The following is a 24,158-nucleotide window of genomic DNA, read 5'->3' as shown; positions in this document are numbered from 1 at the left end:
TGTTCAGACAATTTTATTTCTAACTATACCTGTGCTTGTTGTTAAAAAGCAACATTGTTGTTTCATTGTTATAAAAAAATTTTACCATGTAAAAAATGATTTCATTTTTCAATGAAAATGAAAACAAAATATAAATTAATGTTTAAAAATAATCCTTTAAAATTAGCATTGTCAGTTTCAACACATAAAGCCACGACAAGCACATGCGTGCACAAGCATGCACGAACGCGTGCGCGCGCACACACACACACACATTTAATTTATTTATTTTAAAAAAATAAATAAATAAAATAACAGGAAAAAAATAAAAGAATTAAATCACTTTGGTACTTGCATTATTTATATAAAAATGCCAGCCTGGCTGGCCGAGTGGTCAGCATATCCGCTCACCAACCAAAATACTACAGATTCAAATCCTACTGTGGGCATGAATGTTTGTGATTGTCTGTGAAAATATTAGTTGTGGTGGACGGCGTTGGTGTAGACGAAGTTAGTTGCGGTTTGCTGTAGTTGGTGGATTGAGTGGTGGAAATGGAGAATTGTAGCGTAGGTGCCTACCCTTGATGAGACTTTGAACTCCTTAGAGGTGTCACGTAATAATAATAATAACAATTACCTAGTATAATACACACAGTCTATGAATGGTGTATAAAATTTTTGAACCAGTTAGCTTAGGAAAAATGAGGTTCTTCAAACAAATCTTTTGGTGTTTAGATCTAACTTACAATGAACATGTATTTAATATATGCATTTAACATATGATAGATCATAATTACAAATTCTGAAGATAACTTACAGAAAGCTATTTTAGATCTAAATGAGATAGCCAAAGATTATGGTATGATAATATCAACAGAAAAATCAAAAACTATGGCCTTTAAAGGACAAGATCCAGCAAGAACTAAAATAGTAATAGATAACAAGATCTTAGAACAGGTGAATGTAAAAATTGTAAAATATTTAAAAATAACAGGTGTAATTAACTCTATATTTAAACCAAAGCTAGTTCAAAAACAAACCAGACTAAAAGTATACAATACATTAGCTCTACCAGTCTTAATGTATGGAAGCGAAATCTGGACAATAAAACAAAAAGACAAACAAAGATTAATAACAGCAGAAATGAAGTTTATGAGAAAAACTGCAAAGTATACTCTATTTGATCACAAAAGAAACGAGGAAATTATGAAAGAATTAAACCAAGACCCAGTAATAGAAAAAATATAAACATAAATGGATGGAACACGTTCAAAGAATGAAAACAGAAAGATTACCAAAACAAGCCTTAAAGTACAAGCTATTAGGAAAAAGAAAACCAGGATGTCCTCTTAAACGATGACTTCTAAGGCCGGAACAGGCCATGCTAAGCCTAAATCCTTGATACGCATGATGATGATATGATAGATCATTTATATATATCATTCAAACTTGAACAAATACAGAACTGAAGAGTTTATTTTTTTCCAATTTATATTTAGACAGTATTGGGATGTAGAGCTAGATACTCGAATTGGCTTAGCAAGCTCAATATTGCGGGAGCTTGGTCGTTCGGTAGTATTGAAGCAGGAGTTAAGCCAGAAGGCAAAGCTGGCTGTCTTCAATACAATCTATGTCCCCATCCTCACCTATGGTCACGAGAGTTGGGTAATGACCAAAAGAATGCGGACACTAATCCAAGCGGCTGAAATGAGGTTCCTTCAACAGGTTGCAGGGACTGACAAGACTCGACAGAGTCAGAAGCTCTGCAATTCGAGAAACCCTCAATACTCAACCGCTGCTTTTCCGTGTTGAAAGATCACAGTTACGTTGGTATGGGCACCTGGTCAGAATGCCACGAGAGGCTCCTGCAGCAGGCCCTCTTTGCCAAGCCAGAGGGTGGGAGGCCAAGGACTCGCGGGATAGATTATATCCAAAACCTTGGATGGACACGTTTGGGAATCCCACCAGAACACCTGAGCTTGGTGGCAGAGGATCGTGACCATTGGAGGTTCCTCTTGCAGCTGTTGCCCCCACAACCCAATTAGGAAAATGTATATTTAGACAGTATACAGAAGAAAGACAGAACATTGGAATACGTATCATGTGTGAAAATCACATAGTACTAATTCTAAACAGCGTCTACCGTTCAATAATTAGAAGCATTTCATAAATAATTCAGGTGAAGTTATGATCCAGCTCAAAATATCATCTTTGTTTGTGAAAAAATTTTTTCCAAAAGACAGTGCAGACATCAACTGATGGATTTTTTTTTTTTTTTTTTGCATGTGTATCTCTTCCTTCTGATAAAAAAAAAAAAAAAAAAAAAAAAAAAAAAAAAAAAAATTACAGCCATTTCAGATGCTATGCAACAAAGTGCCTAGTACAAACCTTTATTCTGGCTACAAAACTTACAGTTACAGATCCCATTAAGATACTTGAATTTCATAGGTGGTGGTCTGATAAAACATGAAGTTAATCAATTTTGTCCCAACCCCATGGCACTAATGTGCTGTTGGTTTTGTAACATTTTGTATCATGGTCTTATCCAGTTGCAGGCTTAGTGGCCCATTACAGTCTCAAGCCATCTCTCTTGGCTGGTCTTTCCAGCAGTCTCCTTCCTCTAGGGATATATCAAATACCCTGTCTAAGTATCCTAGTCCTGTCCATTCTGTTTACATCCTACATCCATTTCTGTCTAAATCGAAGACTCTGTCGAAGTATCCTGGTCCTATCCGTTCTGTTTACATCCTACATCCATATCCATTTCTGTCTGAATATGCTGCATTATAGGAATATTGAATTAAATGAAGTAAGTTTGGAGAGAGCCCTAAAAATAAATATGGATAAATCAAGAAAAATGTAGAGTGCAAATACTCCAGGATAAAAACAAATTGAAATAAATCAAAGCTATATTGAAATAATGAGTCCATAAAAATATCTAGGACAAATCATAATCAATCTTGATAATGAAATTTTGGCTAGAGTAATAGCAGGATGCAAAGTATTTGACCATTATAGAGATATATTTAAAAGCAATTTACCAAGCTGCTTAAAAAGAAAATCTATAATATGTACTCCCCATGATCTAGGGTAATGAAACCTGCAGTCTGACTTAGAAACAACTGTAGAAACTAAAAAACAGCACAATGAAACATAGAAGAGCCATTTTGGGAATAACACAGTTGGATAAAAAGAATAATACTTGGATAAAAAAGCAAACAAAGGCAATGGATCTAACATTAGTAATAAAAGGCAACAAATGGCACTGAGAGAACATGTGATGAGAATGTCTGACAACATGTCTGATGAGAATAGAAAAAAGAACAGAATGCACACCAAGAACTGGTTATCAGAAATCAGGTACACCAGCTCTAAGATGGAATCATGAGATAACAAGATGTTATAGACAATTTATGGTGGACATATGCACAAGACTGTAAGAATTACAGAGGAATAAAGTTGATGTCCCACACAATGAAAATTCTTGACAGGGTTCTTGATGGAAGGAAGGAGGTGGAGATTGCAAAGGAGCAATTTGGCTTCATGCCTGGTCAATCAATGACAGATGCTATCTTTGGGTTATGACAGATGATCGAAAAGTTTCGAGAGAAGCAATGGGAGCTACATCTGGTATTTATTGATCAGGAGAAAGTGTATGATAGAGTGCCAAGGCAAGAAGTCTGGAGGTGTCTAAGGGAGAAGAAGGTACCAGAGAAATGTGTCAGGCTAGTGCAGGAGACGTACAGAAATGTGAAGACAAGAGTTCGGACTTGCCTGGGAGAGACAAAGTTTTCCAGTGACAGTTGGCTTGCATCAAGAGTCAACATGAAGTCCGTTCCTGTTTAATATTGTGATTGAGGTGGTGACAGAAAAGGTGAGAGAAGATGCGCCTTGGACTATGTTGTATGCATATGACATCATGCTGTGTGCAGAATCAAGAGAAGTGACAGCTAAACTGGAAAGTACTGGAAGAGAGAGGTATGAGACTGAGCAGAAGTAAGACAGAGTATATGTTAATTACAAAGATAATAAGCCAAAAGGCTATTTTACCAGCGAATTTGTTAATTGAGTGAGATGGTAAATCCCGTTTTATTTTATAGCCGGGTACGAAACTCGGGTCGAAATCAATCGACATCCATGGAGTTTCAATGCCAAAAAAACTATCGGCGGAATCAAGTGTAAATGATCACTTGGATAGTACAACACCAGGGCAACTCCATGCAAAGGCGGAGCAAGCTCCATCACTAACTTTAATATTCTCTCATAATGTAAAACCCAGCTCCTAAGAGATGTATAAATACTGTTTTACATTATGAGAAGAGGCACTACCCAGACCGGTTTCAACCTTTTTTGAGGTCTCATCAGTGAGTAGGTAGACCTGGAATATCAAAGTTTTAAGTGAACTGAAACTAACATACCTCTACTATCGAATTGCCGAAGTGGTGTACTATATGAGTATATATAGTACACCACTTAAAAAACTATATATATACTATAGTTTTTTCGGCATTGAAACTCTATGGATGTCGATGGATTTCGACCCGAGTTTCGTACCCAGCTATAAAATAAAACGGGATTTACCATCTCCCGCTCAATTAACAAATTCGCCGGTAAAATAGCCTTTCGACTTATTATCTTTGTAATTAACAATATTTAACAATATATAGTACACCACTTTGGCAATTCGACAGTAGAGGTATGTAAGTTTCGGTTCACTTAAAACCTTGATATTCCAGGTCTACCTACTCACTGATGAGACCTCAAAAAAGGTTGAAACCGGTCTGGGTAGTGACCTCTTCTCATAATGTAAAACAGTATTTATACATCTCTTAGGAACTGGGTTTTACATTATGAGAGAATATTAAAGTTAGTACGGAGCTTGCTCCACCTTTGCATGGAGTTGCCCTGGTGTTGTACTACCCAAGTGATCATTTACACTTGGTTCCGCCGATAGTTTTTTCGGCAATGAAACTCTATGGATATCAATGGATTTCAACCCGAGTTTCATACCCGACTATAAAATGAAACAGGATTTACCATCTCCCACTCAATTAACAGAGTATATGTGTTGCAAAGAGGATAGCAGCCAGGGAACAGATCTGGAGCTGGAAGGAAATGTCATCAGGAAGGTCAGTGACTTTAGATACTTAGGTTCAACAATGAAAGAGGATGGTGAGGCTGAGAAGGAAGTGGGATGCAGGATACAAGCAGGATGGAGGAACTGGAGAGAGAGATGGCTGGAGTGCTATGTGATAAGAGGGTGCCAATCAATCTAAAAGGCAAAATCTGCAGGGCAGTAGTGAGACCAGCTATGACGTATGCTATGGAAACTATGGCAATGAGGAAAAATAACATCAGCAGGATGGAGGTAGTGGAGATGAAAATGCTTAGGTGGATGTACAGTGTGACCAGAAAGGATTGTCTGAGAAATGACTATGTAAGGGGAACGGTGAAAGTTACGAACTTAGGAGCAAAGATATAGGAGGCAAGGTTGAGATGATTTAGTCATGTGATGAGGAAGAGTATGTGGCAAGAAAGGTCACGCAGATGGATGTGCAGGGGAGGAGGAAGCATGGGCGGCCAAAGAAGAGATGGAGAGAGAGATGATGGAGAAGAACTTGAGGGTGAATAACTTGGATGTGGCTACAGTCCAAGACAGGAGGTTGTGGAGGAGACTCACTACAAACAGCGACTCTACTTAAGTGGGAAAAGCTGCAGAAGAAGAAGAAGAAGAAGAAGAAGATATGCACATGATCTGCTAAAATGGAAGATGCATGGAGAGGCATTCATCCAGCAGTGAATTGATGAAAGCTGATGATGATGATAGAGACCTACAAACTTCTGAAAGGGTCAGACAAGATTACAAGACCAGTGAATGGAATTTTTCATTTTATGGGAGGTGGGGAGAGAATGAGAGGCATTCATGGAAGTTGAGAATGAATGAATGCAGGCAAGAAACGGGTGAGCTAGAATCTTTTCATCACAGATTGCACTTGACTGAAATGGCTCACCTTTGGGGACTGTGAGTGCAGACAGGATGAATGAATTTAAGAGGTATAATATGGTTTGAGTGATATATAGCCGCCCTTGATGAATCCTTTGGGGGTCTCTTGTAATAATAAAAATAAAAAATAAATATATATCTTAATTCAGCAAAATATGAAATTATTAAAGTATATAAACAAATGGTGAAAATAGTAAACAAGAAAGAAACAGTACATTAAGCTTTCCTTTCACTTAATGATTCATCGTCATTACATCTGACATGAAAACTTTGGAGAATTCGTATTAATGAAGGCATCTAATATTGTTTGTTGCATTAAGGGTCATTTTTCCACTATGAACTTCATAACAAGAGTCTGCATCCTTTGTCAACCTTGAAATTTTTGCACCCTTTCAATGAAAAAAAGAACGATGTACAGAGCTGGACATGCATTTCCAAAATAGATCACTCTGTCTGGATTCATAATTTGGTCATCAGTACAGCCTTCAATATACTTACAAAATTTTGGTAAATTCTCCTGTCAATTTTACCCTGTGAAAGTCATGGTATTGGTCTTTGAATTTTTGGCACCATCTGATACTAGAGTTAAATGCTTTAGCCCCAAGAACATCACTTTTTAAAGACTCAGATGTTTCAGGCTTTTGCTTGAGTAAAAATGGAAATACTTTTTTTATTATTTTGAGGTGCAATTGATGAATCTAGAATCATTTCCATTTTTTTTTTTTACTCATCACTGATCAAATAACAGTAACTTGAGCTGGTTTCATATGAATTATAACTTTACATGTTTTTTTTTCTTTTCCCAGCACTGTCTCTGATTCATCTTCACTACATGATATGAAGAAATTAGTGACCAGACTTGATTCATTTAAATCTGGTTACTAATTTTATATCTCTCACCCTTACTCCCATCCCAGCAACACATCTTTTCTTCTAAGATAATAGCGTTTAGTATGCACTAAACGCTATTTTATGTATGCACCAGCCAAAATGAAAATTTCTTACAAAATGCTAAGTCAAACATGCATAACTTGAGGTTATTACTGTACATAAATGTACAATTTCTTTAAGCAATTTCCAGCAGTGTAACCTGAGTAAAAAAAAAAATAATAATAATAATAAAATAATAATAATGAGAATTCTGCCCAATCTATAATTCAAATTAATTAGTTATCTAGGTCTGAAAATTTAAATGAGGCAATACATGTTTCATTTCTTGTGTTATTTATTTGCACTTTAAAAAACTAAGTTATTTCATAGTTGTCTTTGGTAAATACTAAATGAAAAATATATATTACACAGAAGCAGAAATTTATAATTTCTGTGGTCCCTTTAATCAACTCCTCATCTTACCCACCTAAAAACAGTTTTGTTTAAACAAAAATGAAATTAACAACACTCAAAAAAGGCTTTAAAACATTCTGCTGTTACTAATTTTCAATAAATGCATTACTGTATTAAACATGTTTTACAGTCCAACTTCTGAACACATGAAACTTAAACATTAAACTAATTACTAAAATTATGTCCCTTATCCGTTTTACAATGACCAGCTTATCGTGCCTTTCTTGTCAAGGTGTCATTAAATCCACTGCTCACTAAAGAAACTACTTATTCTGCAGATTGGAAGAGAAATCCACTTCCCAGAATACAAGACCTTGCATTATGTTGTTTCAGGAAATTGAAAACAGAGTAAATCATAACTAAATTATTTAATGATTACTTCCTATATTTCACCAAAGTTAAAGTGATATCTTCAGGGATTAATGCACTGGAATCAAACATGTGAATGCAGGAACACTTCAGTAACAAAAATGGAGACCAGGACAGACAGAGGATGACTTAAAGCCCTATAATTATGCCACCTATTGGCTTTGATTAGGTATTCTTGGCTGTTGGGCTGAATATCTGCTGATGAGGGTTTCCCGTATGAGAGGCAATTTGATACAACCATATTTGTTTAGGTTGGAGTACTGATAGCCTTTCAAATTTAAATTTTCTTTGGTAGAGTAAAGTGGCTTTTTCCCCAACGGATCCTGTGCGGCCATAGTGGTGGAAACGGATGTGGTCCTGGTGTTCTGATATACAGATGTTAACTATCCTGCCTGCTTGGCCATAGTATGAATGGTTGCAATTGGTCTTTGGGGGAGCAGATAAGGGTTGCTAGCTTTCTGTGCAGTTTATAAGCTGTTACCAGATTGTGCTTTTTTAAGATCTTGGCCACCTTTTCTGAGCTGCCAGGAATATAAGGGATTATGATGGATTTGCTGTAATCTATATTTGAATATACAGATTATATCCAAAGTTAGATATACATTTATACCTAACTTTTTTCATGGAGACATTTGAAAAGAATGCCCTTAATTATGCTACGTGGACAATGTGTTCACAATTTGGCCTGGACATCTTACACACTTTCCTATCCCATTTGAACAGCCAACATCCAAGGATCCAATTCACAACAGAAACATAAAGTAACAACAGTCTGCCCTTCCCAGACACCCTGGTTACAAGACAACCAAATAGATCTCTGACCATCACCATTTACAGACCCCCCCCCGCCAAACACACAGGTAAATACATCCATCAACAGTCGCATCACCCTTATCCCAACAATATAGAAGTATAAAACCTTAACATGCACTCAACAGAACTCATCTACATAAGACACTTTTTGTGGCTAATGGCTACACCTCCCACCAGATAAAAAGAATCCTATCACCATATACCCACACCCCACTCTCCCTTCCAAACATAGATTACAGCAGATCCATCACCATCCCTTATATTCATGGCATATCAAAAAAAGGTGGCCAAGATCTTTAAAAAAAAAAAAAAAGAGGCACAATCTGGTGACTACTTATAAGCTGCACAGAAAGCTAGCAGCTGTTTTACCTGGAATGCATCTATGTAGCCTGCAACTGTTCATACTATCACCTAACAGGCAGGACAGGATTAGCAGACCATGCCCTAGATCAGCGCTTCCCAAACTGGGGACCGTAGGTTTTGTTGAGGGGGGCCGTGAAATAATGAAAACAAATTTAAGATGTTTTAAGACTAAGTAGATTTTTTTATTTTAAAAGAAACGTATTTAACTTTAATTATTTCTTTTTTGTTATTTTTCATATTTTAATGCAAAAATTCACACATTGGTGTTGGTTCACAAACTTTGCTTCCTGCATATTTCGGCGCTTAATGAATATTAGTAAATATTGTTTATTCATATGTTTAATTTCAAAGCAGTGGTTAATTGTATTTACTTTGAATGCTCTCCAGGAAAGCTCCAAATCTGTCCCTTTCATCACGCGTTCGTAATCAGGGACTGTTGATATTGACTTTATATACATATCAAAACTCGTTTTATATTATCACTGTCATCCGAGCTAGTTTTCTATACTTCACACATGAAAAAAAGCTTAAACAAGTTCATGTGGGGAGATAGTAACTCCCTTGCAGTGGTAAACAACACCCCTCCCTAACAACCACTACACCGCAGAGGCAATAAAAACAAGTACTTTTATTATGCCAGTGAATAAGGTATGAGGAGTCTGTGTAATATATTTCTCAACAAATAGTGCAATTAGAGACAACTGGGATAAAAACACACTAATTAATGAATCACATGTCCCCTCATACAGAAACTATGCTGTATAGACTGAAACAAAACCATATGTTGCATGGGCAAACACGGTATATAACTAAAAACTATTATTAACTTAAAACTAAAAACTAAACTGTTATTAATTAGATGTGTGTGAGTTCGATTTCCCAAGGCAGCAATAAAATTCAACCGAACGTGTTAAAATTCGTAAAAGTGTTAAAACTAAGTAATATATATATATATATATATATATAATGAATGTTATGGCATTTCAACTCAATTGTCAGCTATGCTTTTATCTTTCGGTTGGGCATTCTTTTGTTAATACCGCACCAATCACACGCACATCTCAATAACCTGCCTTTGGCGTCTGTTTCGCGTTAGGCTTAATTACCGTAAAGGGAGAAAAGTCACAAAAGAGAAAAATGTTCCTGGTCTGGGGATTCCCTTAATCAGGTAATATTCACTAATTTCATGTTATCAGTCTGTGGTGTGCCAGTATCGGTAAGTGGTGATATTATTTGATCTATCCTACGTTAAAAAATTTAACCCTGAGATGGATAAGTGGCTGATAAAAAATAAAATAAAAATCCCGCGAACAATCAGAAACAGATTCAAAAAAAAAAAAAAAAAAAAAAGGACAGTATTTCATATTTTATCAGAACAGCCCGCATCGTCTTCAGAACCAAACGGTAAGAGGCAAAAAATGTAATATATGCATTTGATTTTTGCAATATTCGCTGGGTATGTTTTGTATTGAATATAAATACAATAAATATTATAATAATATATGTCTCTATTACGATTTTTTTTCGAGTGGGGCCGTGAAATATTTTAATTTTTGCAAAGGGGGCCCTGACATCTAGAAGTTTGCGAAGCACTGCCCTAGATAACCAGCAGAGGATCCTTTGGGAAAAAAAAAAAAAAACCACTTTGCTTGACCAAAGCAAATTTAAATTTAAGATGCTACCAACTACCCCAACCCTAACAAATATGGTTGTATCGAGCTACCTCTCATATGGGAAACCCTCATCAGCAGACATTCAATCCAATGGCCAAGAACACCCAACCAAAGCCAACAGGTGCTGTGACTGTAGGACTTTAGGTTATTCTGTATCATTAATCCCATTTTTGTTACTGAAGTGTGCCTGCATTTACATGTTAGATACCAGTGTATTAATCCCTGAAGACATCAGTTTAACTGTGGCAAAATGGAAGTAATAATTATTATTATTACTTCCATTATAAGTATAGGAAGTAATAATTAAAATACTTTAGTTATTATCTGCTTTATGTTGCCAATTTCCTAAAACAACACAATGCATGAAAATCAACGTACAAGCCTAAACACCAGAATATTAGAACTTGGAATTTCCAGTCTGGAGTTCTGCAAAAGACTTACTGCCTAAAATTAGTTATATATAATTTTTATCACTGAGCATTTGCCATATGCAAATACTGTTTGTTGCCTTTCTGTTCTTCAAAATGTAATCCTAATTATTAAACCAGGTTTACATTTAAAATAGCAATAAAGATGAACAGTATAATCTGCTTTTAAAATATTTATACTTACTCCTTTAAATATTCTATATTTCAGTTCATCTACATTTTTTACTCTTCCTTCAGTATCCTTAAAAAGTATCCACTCTTCTAGCGTAAGGGGAGGTAAGCGAGTCACTTCTTCACGAGGTGGTAATTTTATCTAATTAATGAGATTAATCACATAACTATGAAAAAGTGATTCATCCTAAAATGATTCATCTTAGTATTGAAAACTATTAAAACAAAGGACAATAAATATCCGTAATTATTTTAGTAAAGTGATTAGTGTTATTCTTTGAAATTTAAAAATTTTTCAAGTGACCAACAACTTCCTTGCAGCCACTGTTACTGTACTACTTAAAAGATGGCAGACTCAGGGTAAACTGCTTACTGAAGTTCTTTGTCACTTGAAGTTTTTTTTTTTTTTTTTTTAACATATTCAAGATATCCAGGAACCCACATATTTGTCTATTATTAATGTTTCTTATTAAGGGTTTCAATTGCCTGACAGCTGTTGCTACTTCTCATAAGAGATAAGGCAGAGAGTAGAAGTTTCTGATCAGAAACATTCTGAGAGTAGAAGCTTCAACCATGAAATCTTGTATCTGAAAGATGTATTTTCTTTAATAAAGGGGCTCTCAATCAGTGTATAAATCATAACCCTCATTCATCCCATTCAAATGCCATCTTCTATCCAGGAAGTTGACTACCATGATGTGACTCATGGTTAACTATGGTAGGAACGACATGTGGTGAAGACCCTATCTCTTTTGCATATTGTCATAAGTATTCATGGTTGTAAATCTGTGTGTATTCATGTGGCCAGTTTGCCTGTTCTGAGGGAAGAAAAACCCGAGTTTCCAGGTGAAAAAACTTTCTACCTTCGTATGAGACCAGCTAACTCACCTATAGTCAAAAGAGGCCAAATAAAGGCTCCTCATGACATAGGCAGGAATCGAACCCAGATCTTTCTAACCAAAGGGCTTTGTCTATACTGAATGAGCTACAGAGGCTCTATAAATTATAACTACAAAGAAAATAATACAAAAATTTTATTTTACACAAAGGTTTCAAATTTTAGCATGAAAATTATTAATAATAAAAAAAAAAAGGTTGAGTTATCTGTTATCATTTTAGAGCCAAGTGGCAAAATGTTTGCCATTAAATTTAAAATGTTTTGAAAGCGACCAGATTTTAAGCAGAGTTTTTTTTAAAAGTAATGCAAAATCAAGTCAACTTTCATTCTCAAGGTTGCATTTTAGTAACTCCACTCATTACAAAATTTTTTTAAGGTTAAAAGACAATATTGTGCTAATGGCTATAAAACAATAATATATTAGCCTTTCTTTTGATGTTTTTTGAGAGCCAAAGTGTTTTTATTTTTTTCATCAGCCAGAAAAGGCATACGGTAATCAATGCTTTCTTCAGTATGCAAGTCTACAAGGTTTATTTGTTTTCAAACTCCTTTATTTTTCTTGAATAATATTTGTATATTTGGTCTACACCTCTAAAATTTGCTCCACTTTGATTCTTTATAAAACTTTCTTACAAATTTTTCTTTTCAATAAGATATTCATTTGCATCTTTCCTTAAAGAAAATAATACAAAGGGTTTATTTTACACAAAGGTCTCAAATTTGGAAACAAAAATTATTAAAAGGATGATAAATATCTGTTATAATTTATGAATGATTTATGAAAATTATTTTAATGCCATATTCATTTGCATCTTGCCTTAAAGATGATCATTTCCTAGTTCAAATCCCCTGTATACTCATGTCCGCACATGTGCATCTTTCTCACATATCTTATTTGGCGGTCAATTCTGAACGGATCTTACTTTCTGGATGCATTTCACACACAAACACACACATGGATTCTAATCAATGACAGCAAAGTGTCATTGATTGGTATCCATGGCACTATTGGTATTTTATTTGTTTTAAGAATTTTGAATCGATTCACAATAGCAAACTCACAGAGTTTGCTATTGTGAGTCGATTGTACATGCTTTCATATGTACAGTTTTATAACAACAATGCTCACGAACAGTGAGCTTTGTTGTTAATTTCCAGAGTAGGATTGCTGGATTATCTAATACTCAGCCCAACAGCCAAACTGATGCAATACAGGTTTCTAATCCTATTCTATTCTATCCTATGTCTAATCCTATCCACCTTTTGTGGATAGGAATGTCACAAAAAATTGCTAATGTCAGGTAGGTAGGTAGATATTTTATTTGTAAATAATCTGATTTTTTATATTTATTATACAAATATATTTCTTCTTCTCTGAGTACCATCTCCTATATGTCATTAGCATATTATATTTATACGTCATCAACATATAAATATAAAATATACTTATAAAATTCATAGCTACTGGATATTTATGTGGTTGTAGTTTGTATTATATGATATAATCAATATCAAAGGTTTTATTATCTACTATCTCTGGCACTATCAGTCAGAATAACTGAACAAACTAAAGCAAATCCATTATCATCAACTGAGAAAGTGATTATATTTACAATGTTTGGTTTGAAAAAACAATAAAACACAAGTAATGCATGAAATGTCATACTGAGTGAACATACTGTTTTTCACGCCTATTTCAACTCTTAGTCCTTGCAATTAAAAATCATTTCCTAAGTTTTATTTATTTATTATTATAACATGCATCTTCTTTTATCTACCTTCTAGATATGTTCATATTATTTAATTTCTCCAGAGCAACTTACTGGCCAAGATAGCCTAATTCCATGAACATAATAAATCTTGTTTGTGCTTGGTTTATTAGGTGGTGGATGCATCAACTTTGGTGATCGGAGTATGCACATGATTGCAAGGTCACCTTCACATTATTCTTTAGAATATATGTTATCTTGTTTATTAGAATTCTGTCTGTTTGTCTGTCTGTATATGTGTGTGTGTGAGTGAGATAGCCAATACATAACTGAGTTACCTATTGATTTTCTAATTGAATTTAAATGCAAAGTCAAAAAAGCTTATGGGAATACCTGACAATTTTTGTACCTGGTTTGATATTATATCCATTCTTTATTATTTCATTAAGATACGCTAGTAAACATTTTAACATAAAACTGTGAAGATCAGAATGTATTATCATGTTAAGATATAAAAGAGAATTTTACAAATGTGTAGTACAAAAAAATAAAATAAATTATAATTAAGCGAACAAAATTTATTTATTTATTTTACACAAGTCACATAATAAAAGAAATATGAAAAGTCTGTTATTTCATTATATGCTTCTATTCTCTAGTGCTAAAAACAGTATCCTCAAGTAAACCGCAGCCTGCCTTTGACCCAAACGCTTGCGATCAACATTAATATATGGATAGCATGATCACAGAGGACATACTCATATTTGTTAAAATGCAATTACTACGAGCATTTTATGCACTTAGAACTACCCAACATTTTTAAGTTACCTGTTTTTAATTAACTGAATCCTAATTTAAATGTATGGCAAAACATCATCAGCAATTGTTGATCCACTGCTGGATGAAGGATTACCCCAAAACTGTCTGTCCATGGCTCTCCTTTCCAATATCATTCCTGCAAATCTAATGACATCATCAATCCACCATGATTTAGGTCGGTGTCATGGTCGTTTTTCCTCTCATGGAATCCAATCCAGTACTTCTTTTGTCCAAAACATACGGCAAAACATATTTTAAGAAATATAGTGGCTAATGGCTTCACCTCAATTGCCTTAGTATACAAGTAGTCCACTTTTAAAGATATTTCAGGGGCAAACTTTGTTTGATTACACTTGGGCAAAGGATTAAACTAGGAATATAATTTTTTGGCATCTTTAATTTATAATTTAACCAAGCAAAAAATTTTTAAATATCTGATCTCTTATCCACAGTAATGTAATAATGCCATCCTGGTTGGCTGAGTGGTTAGTGTATACGATCTCTAGCCAAAAGGATGTGGGTTCGAATCCTGGCATGGATGTTTGTGATTGTCTGTGAAAATACAAGTTGTAGTGATGGCAGTAGATCTACTAGAATATATGACTTACCTAAGCTTCATAAGAATAACATCCCACGCAGACCCGTCGTGGATTCTATTAGCAGCCCAAAATATAAGTTATCGAGATTTTTATCTAACCTTCTCCGTCCTCACATAGGCGACTCAGCCTCATCAATTAAAAATTCCACAGAGTTTCACACAAAAATAAAAGACATTCAACTATTGGAAACTGACAAACTAATTAGCTTCGACATTGTCTCCCTCTTCATTAACATTCCCCATAAGGAAATGATAGACTTGTTAACTCAAAAATTTCCGTCTGATATTGTTGAATTATTCAAATTTGTAATTACGTCTGGTTACTTCACTTGGAAAGAAAATATTTACAAGCAAGAGGAAGAAACAGCAATGGGGGTCTCCCTTATCGCCAAACTTAACAAACCTGTTTCTAGAGTACCTTGAAGAAAACATTTTCACGTTTAAACCCAAACCAAAAATTTGGCTACAATATGTCGATGACGTCTTTGCTATCTGGGGTCATTGCAAACAAGAATTACACCTGTTTCTAGATAAAATAAACCTTCTTCATCCTCGCATCAAATTTATGCTAGAAAAAGAATTTCTACAGGGTATCTCCTTTCTGGATTTACACATCCTCCACTTCTGTCTTTTGCAAGCTGACATTTTCAGGTCGCTACATTCACAATTCTTCTGCTCATCATCCATCTCAAAAATTTGGCATCATCATTAGTAACCAGAGCATACAGATTCTGCTCCTCTGAAGAATCTCTAAACCAAGAATTAGAAATAATCAAAAATACAGCCATACTAAATGAATACAATCTTAATACAACTCAAAAAATCATCAGTCACTTCCCCACACATCAACCTAGACAACAAGTCCATAGGATTCCCATACCTTATGTCAAAGGCATCTCCGAACAACTTTCAAAAATTATGAAGAAATATAAACTTGCTACCTACAAACTCACCAACCAGATCTATAACTTGTTACCTTCTCCTAAAGACAAAACTCTCACCTTTGATGCTACTTGGCGTGTACGAGGTTTCATGCTCCTGTAAATTGTCTTACTATGGACAGACAGGTAGATCTGTTCAGAAACGCATTTCGGAACATCAAGACCACATCCGTCTTATCAAACCGCAGAAATCTGGCCTCGCTCAACACGGTGTTGAAAACCCAAACCATAGGATCCATTAGGAAAAGTCCAAACTTTTAGATAGATCTTTATATAAACATGAACATTTATATAAAGAAAGTGCTGAAGCCCTACTTCACAAACCAAATCTAAACCGTAATGACGTTCTTGCTATTCCAAAAGTATGGGAAATTGTCATACAACATTGTGTTAAATAATTTCTTTATATATGTTATCTTATTTTAATGTAATTTCCCCTCCCCTTCAGTTATATTTTAATTTAATTCTATAACACGCTACTGCATGCATATTGGGATATTCCATTGTAACCATGTGCCCTAACTGTATGTTATTCCTAGTATTGTTTGAATTAACTGTACTGACGATGTCCTAAGATACGTAGGATGAATTATTTAATTATTAAAACTTATTACTGTGCATATTGTTTCACAGCCGAATAAGAAAACTCAAAGAGTTTCATGCCGAATATAGTAAATATATAAGTTCGGCGAGTCCAAGCATAAGCAAATACCTGGATAGTGTTACAACTGACCCTTTAGGGAGTGCAACACTGAGGCAACTCATGGTAAGGGTGGAGCAAGTTCCGATCACTATTCTTGATATTTCCCCATAATGTGAAACCCAGCTCCTAGGAGCTGTATTACTGTTCTACATTATGAGTGAGAGAAGGTCACTACCCAGACCGGTTTCAACCTTTATTGAGGTCTCATCAGTGAGTAGGCAGACCTAGAAATACCAAGTTTGTAGCAAACAGACCTTACATATACCCTACTACGAGAATTGCCAAGAAGGTGTCCTAATAAATTATTAATATATGAAGAGCCAAAGGCTTCACTTCGGCGACATAAACTTGTTTAAGTTAAGGGATATTACATCCCATATTGTTTCATAGCCGAATAAGAAAACTCAAAGAGTTTCACATTATGGGGAAATATCAAGAATAGTGATTGGAGCTTGCTCCACCCTTACCATGAGTTCCTCAGTGTTGCACTCCCTAAAGGGTCAGTTGTAACACTATCCAGGTATTTGCTTACGCTTGGACTCGCTGAACTTATATATTTACTATATTTAACATGAAACTCTGAGTTTTCTTATGGTGTTGATGATGAAGATAGTTGCGTTTGGTGAAACGAGTGGTGAAGATGGAAAGTTGTAGGGAGTAGATGACCTCCCTCGATGAGCCTTTGCACTCCCTGAAGGTGTTACATAATAATAATAATAATAATATATATCACATCTGAATGAGTGCAAGTGCACAGAAAAATAGTGAACAGTTCGCAGAATAAATATTCTTAAATATGGTGCCCTTTCTCCTTAAACCACCCTATTCCAGTTTTGTAAATAATATTCCATCAACAGAACCTGTAGTATCTAAGAAAGAAAGAATATTTACAACTTTTTTAGATGAAACAGAAATTAGAAACTCGCTGATCAATAAAATATTACTTTCACTGTATAAGAATAAAAATATGAAAATTAATTAAAATCTAAATAAATAATAAATAAATACATCAAAAAAAATTATATTTTGTCAATTTTTTCTTGCACTGTTTACTTTTCATATATCGGTATCAATGCAATATTGTTTCAATTTTCTAGTGATTAACATTTTCAGAATAAAATTTTCAGAAATTGAAAATCGCATTTGGTATCCAAATGATTTTGAAATTAAAATGGAAACAATATGGAAATGAAGCATAATTATTTGTTTCATCCATATGACTATAAATAAAAATTAGCAATTTAAGGTCTGTTAAAAGAAAAATTTCCCTGTTTGAAACGTCATGCTTTCTACCTTACTCTAGGTTCTTAAATGCATCTCTCAAAAATTCAATGTCAGGGTAGTCGCTATGATGTTGTGAAGAGCCCCTATATCTCAGCTGATAGAGAGTGATGTTGCACATATTCTGCATTATGGTGGCTTTCAGTGCTGACAAGTTATCAGAATGATACGAATAATCTGTCTTTGAGAACTCCCCAGAGCCAGAAGTGACAGGGGGGTGAGATCAGGTGAACGAGGTGATCATGCAGTGGAAAACGCATGGCTGATCACTCTGGTTTCTGTTAAATTTCTCTGAGAACCTCCTGTACAAATGACCAATGTGTAGAAGGGGCCCCATTCTGCATGAAAATGACTGAATCCATGCAAAGGCATTGCTGTAACTGTGGCACAACAAAATTGTTTATCGTATCCTTTCAACAGTAACTGAGCAGATCACAGGACCCGACTGACAAATTCTTACCCAGGTCCTATAAGTACGATGGTCCAATGATAAACAAAACTGTCCAATGATAAACAACTTGATTCCCCTTTTTTTTTTTATAGATGGGAACGCACGAGAGCTCTTCTCCAATCATATGGAATTCGAAATCTGGTCAGATATCATCTACTCCTAGTCTTTTCACCTTTCAAGTTTCTGACTGCTTTTTCTGCCTCAAGTATTGATATGTACTTCTGTTTTCATTCTTTTTGAAAATTTTCTACTATGGTTGTCACTGCTGGTTTCATTTAACAGTCTTTCAAAGTAATTACTCCACATATCTAGGATATTCTTATCTTCCATTTTCATGTCATATTTATCATCTTTAACTCCTTTTACAGTACTACTACATCCTCCATTTCTCACCTTTTTCAATAGCCTCCAGAACATTTTTCACCTTCCTGATATTTATCTTCTATATTCTTACCAAAGTCTTTCCATGACTTTTGTTTAGCAGATTTCACACATAACTTAGCTCTCTTACATTTTTCTCTGAATTCTTTTAGGTTATCTGCCAACTTATTTGAACTTTCAGTATTCTTTCTTCTTGCCCAGGATTGCTTCTTTAACATCCTGAATCCACGGTAGCATTCTTATTTTTCTATACTTGCAGATATCATTCAATGTTTTCTTCAAAGTTTGGCACTGAGACTTCAAAGTTTAGTTCTCATTTTGAAACTGTTTAATTTTTTCTTCAATAATTTTTGCATAGTTAAGTCTACTTCTTCTTCTTCAACCTTTTGATTCTGTCCACTGCTGAGCCTATGTTCAGCAGTGGACAGAACATCTACACTCTGTTGTTTTTCTAGTCCATCTTCCATCATTCATTTATTCTGGAAATATGGCCAGCCCATTTCCACTTAGCCTGTTTAATATATTTTATGATATCCATGACATCTGTTTGAGATCTTATCCAGGTATTTGTCTTCCTATCTCTAAATGTTATTTTTAGCATACTTCTTTCCGTTCGATGTTGTGTTGTTCTCAGCTTTTTGTTTAGGCCTTCTGTTAAAGTCAATGTTTCTCCTCCATATGTTAGGGCAGGAGTATGCATTGGTTGAAATCTTTCCTTTTTAGACTCATAGGAATGTCACTTCTGAACATGTTTCTCATTTTTCCACAAGCAATCCATCCAAGATGAATTCTTCGTTCAATCTCTTTTCTTTGGCAGTCCTCAAAAGATATCAGCTGGCCCAAATATACATATGAGGTAACTTGTTCTATTTCATGGTTTCCAACTTTGACAGTTCTTAGGTTTATGTATTTATTCATCATTATTTTTGTTTTTTCTCTATTTATTTTAAATGCAACTGGAGGTTTCATTTAGTTAATTTAGCCTTTCTTTCAGATCTTCAAGATTATCTACTATTAGGACAACATCATCTGCAAATTTCAGATGATGCCACCTTTCTCTATTTATGTTTATTCCTTTTGTTTCCCAATCAAGGCGTCTAAAGACTTCCTCTACAGCTGTAAATAATTTGGGAGATATGGTATCGCCTTGCTGGATGCATTATTGTAAATATGTTTTAGTGTTTCAATATATGGTTTCTCGGTTCCCAGAGTTTCAAGAGCTTTTAGTTAAGTCTACAGTTTACCTGTAAAGGCTGCTCAACTTGAATTCTTTTAAAATCGTTCTTACATGTTGTTCTTTTGTAATGTGATTTTTATATTCATCCTACTTAGCACTAAGTGATGTTCACTTCCAATCTGAAATTATTATTATTATTAACATTTGACCTCCATGGAGTCAGAGACTCATCGTGGGAGGGTCACACTATTGCACACAATGCTCATCCAACCATGCCTTAAACTGATTCAATGTGTCTACACCCACAACACACCAAGGCAATGCATTCCACTCATCCATCACCCTCCATGCAAAGAACCTACTTCTCACTCCTCTGTTCACACCCTCCTTATACAGTTTCCAGTGATGGCTCCTTTGTGAATCTTCTCTGGACATATCCTTTCCAACATATCCTTGTTACCATGAAAACCTGGGGACCAAATCTGAGCACAATAATCCATATGAGGCCTGATCAAAGCCCTATACAATGAAATCATAACCCCTCTATTTCTGCATGTCAGGGTCCTCCGCATCATTGTCATTATCTGATGTGATGTCTTCGCAACTTGTGCAATGTGGCACCTGAATTTCAGGTCCTTGTCCGACATCACTCCTAGATATCTCATCTCCTCTACTTCCGTAAAAGTTTCCTCACCAAGTGTATACTTTGCATCCCATCGTTGCTTACCAAATCTCAAACCTTAAACTTCGCAACATTAAAATGACAGTTCCACTTACCTGTCCAATCATGCAATCTATTCAAGTCCTCTTGTAAAGCAATAACATCTGCTTGACTCTGCATTGGTCTCCCCAGTTATGCATCATCTGCAAACAGCTGGATATCACTAGTTAAACCCAACTTAATATCATTAATATACAAATTAAATAATGGCATCAAAAAAAATGATCCCTGAGGGACACTGCTAGTTACCTTTCTCTTTCGAGATACTGCACCCCCATATACAACTGTCTGATACCTATCTGACAGCCAGTCACTGATCCAACTCAGAAGTCTGTTATCCAATCCCATCTGATTCAATTCATTTAAGAGCTTATCGCGTTCACCTAGCAGTCTATCAAAAGCCTTTGCAAAATCTAAGTACACCACTGTATATGCATCTCCCCTGTCCAAGGTATTTGTCACTTTGTTATAGTACATAAGTAAGTTAGTGAAACATGATCTCCCCCTTAATGAACCCATGCTGATAACCACAGAGAATACTGCTGTTATCAACCCATTTCTATATCCTACTTCTCACCAATCTCTCTAGGACCTTCACCACAACTCCAGATTTGGATAATGTTGATAACAAGATAGAAAATAAATTTTTATGTGCTTTTGCTATACTTATATTAAAATAGGCTGTTAACTCCACCAGAAATCCACCTCAATACAGAAATCTGAATAGTTGATCAGCTGTCTTCTCTTTACCAACTCTTAATAATGAAATCACTTAATCAAAGCATCGCAAAATAATCAATAAAAATTCCTAAATAACCTAAGACCTAAATGCTGGGCAAAAATAACAAACCTGAGTAATAACTTCATAATCAGATTCTTCCTGAGATATATCCACTCCAGGTAAACTACACCTCAAGATTTCTCCTATTTCCTCCTCAGGACATGAATTGGGAAGGCCACTGTTTGACAGCAAGTAATCATATAAAAAATGTGTCACTTTAGAAAAACTTCCCAATGTTGTAGAATAAGGATCTTCAAGGAATTTCTATAAAATAATTTTAAAAAAATAAACAACAAAAAAAAAAATACAACAGAAAAATAGCAATACATTTTTATATTACACTTAATAAATAAGGGGGGGGGTGCTTAAGGGTCAAAGCTATATAACTGAGAGGAGACCTCCACATAGCCTTTAAAGGAATGCAGAAAACCAACCAGGACTTCTGACCTAATGTCCAATCCTCACCTTCTTGTAGTGCACCCTGTTGGGTATCTACCTAGATACTGAACAAATGAGGATGGGCTGGCAATTTGGGATTTAGCTGACCAAATTGTATTCTTATTGGCTTAAACCAAAATACAAAATGATGGGATAACATGACAAAATTTCATGCTGGCTGGGGAGTTGCCAGGTTAAACAAGAGCCCCCGTTGCTTTCACCAGGGAACCAGGGCGAACAGCGAAAAGTCAGCTACTGGAACAAATCCGAAAACACACCCAAACTCAACATCACCAGAGTTAAAGATCGGTACTATCAACATAAGAAGCCTGAATGGCAAAGAAATGGAGCAAGCTGAGGAATTAGATAAGTACCATATCGACATAATAGGGGTGACTGAAACAAAAATGGGCAAGATCTTTCTGAGCAATAAATACAAAATGTTATATTCAGGCAATGACAATCAAGGAAAAGAAGAAGTAGCCATAGTATTCAACAATAAACATGAGGCTAATCTTCTTGAATGGCAGGCAGTCTCGAGTAGAGTGATGTGGGCAAATATGAGAATGGGGAACTGGACAATGAGACTTATTTGTGCCTATGGTCCCACAGAAGGTTCTACTAAAGTAGAAGTGGAGGAATTTTTTGATGCTTTAGAAAAAGCAAATGACACAATGAAAAAAGGAAAATTTGGTCCTTGTTGTAGATCTAAATAGCAGAGTAGGAAATGATTGTCAGACATACAAAAATATTTTGGGAAAATTTGGAGAAAAGAGCAAAGCTAATAATAATGGCAAATACCTGTTGGATTTCTGCTCTCGACATGGACTGGTTATTACTAACACCATGTTCCAACATAAAAATGTACACAAATTCACATGGAGAGAAGAGGCAAGGAATAAGAAAAGTCTCAATGACTATGTTATTGTTGACAGTGATGGTTTCTCCCTGGTGCAGGACACCAGAGTGTACAGAGGGTTTGAAATTGGAAGTGATCACTATTTAGTCTTGAGTAGATTAAAATTGAATTTCATATTGAAAAGAGTAACATGTAAGAAAGTTTTAAAGCAAATAAAAGTTCAGCAGTTCTCAGATGTAAACTGTAGACTAAAATACACAAAAATTATTGAAGAAAAAATAAAAGACTTTGAGAACAGGAACCAAACTTTGGAGATTCAGTGGCAAGCCTTGAAGCAAACCCTGAATGATTCTGCCAGAGAGGCATGTGGTGAGGTTGTCTGCAAGGATAGAAAAATCAGAACTCCATGGTGGATACAGGAAGTCAAAGAGGCAGTGAAGGAAAAGAACAGAGCATATCAAAAGTTCCTGGCAAATAAGTCAGCTTGTCCTCTTAGAGAATACAGAGACAAATGTAAGAAAGCTAAACACTGTGTAAAACTAGCTAAACAAGTCATAGGAAGACTTTGGTAAGAAAACACGGAAAATAAATATCAAGAAGGTGGTAATATATTCTAGAGGTTGTTGAAGAAGCTCAGAAATGGAGGAAAGAGTACTGTAAAAGGAATTAGAAATGATAAAGGTGATATGAAAACTGGAGAAAAAGATATCCTTGAAGTATGGAGTAATTACTTCGAAAAATTGCTAAATGAAACAAGCAGTGATAGCACAGTAGTAAGGAATATATATCCATACTTGAAGTAGAAAAGCCATCAAAGGCTTGAAATGTGGAAAGGCAGCAAGAATAGATGATATTAGACCAGAAATGCTGAAGTATGGAGGTATACAAGTTCTATGTAGTGCAGCCACTGTAAAGTTCAGAAGGCCTGGACAGAGGGACGAATTCCCAATGATTGGAGTAGAGCTCTCATAATACCCATATATAAAAAAGGAAATAAAACTGAATGTGAGAATTACAGAGCTATTTCCCTACTGAGTGTTCCTGGCAAGTATACTTGAGAAATGGTTGAGAAGAATTGTGGAAGATAAGCTTGGTGAAGAAGAAGGTGGATTCAGGCCAAATAGAGACTGTCAGGATCAGATCTTCACTTTACGACAAATAGTTGAGAAAGCATGGGAATATAACAAAGATCTGTATTTAAGTTTTGTCGATCTGGAAAAGGTATATGACAAGATGCCAAGATAGAAGCTATTCAAT

General features: G+C 35.3%; 1 protein-coding gene across 2 annotated transcripts in view; it reads right to left on the bottom strand.

Moving 5' to 3' along the window:
• The window catches only part of Tbc1d15-17 (TBC1 domain family member 15/17), a 305,943-nt gene that overhangs the window by 196,748 nt on the left and 85,037 nt on the right, over positions 1-24,158 (bottom strand). For both annotated transcript variants that reach the window (XM_090404708.1, XM_090404709.1), the window contains 2 exons: positions 21,674-21,868; positions 11,158-11,286 (listed from right to left, as the gene is read on the bottom strand). In XM_090404708.1, coding sequence (XP_090260834.1) covers positions 11,158-11,286; positions 21,674-21,868 — 324 coding nt within the window. The remainder of the gene's footprint in view (positions 1-11,157; positions 11,287-21,673; positions 21,869-24,158) is intronic.

This window comes from Typopeltis vanoorti, chromosome 15 (genome assembly GCF_054136105.1).
Source record: "Typopeltis vanoorti isolate ZY-2024b chromosome 15, IOZ_Tvanoo_1.0, whole genome shotgun sequence".
NCBI lineage: Eukaryota > Metazoa > Arthropoda > Arachnida > Uropygi > Thelyphonidae > Typopeltis > Typopeltis vanoorti.
The sequence above is the reverse complement of the archived record's forward strand: the minus strand, read 5'-3'. Positions and strand labels throughout refer to the sequence as shown.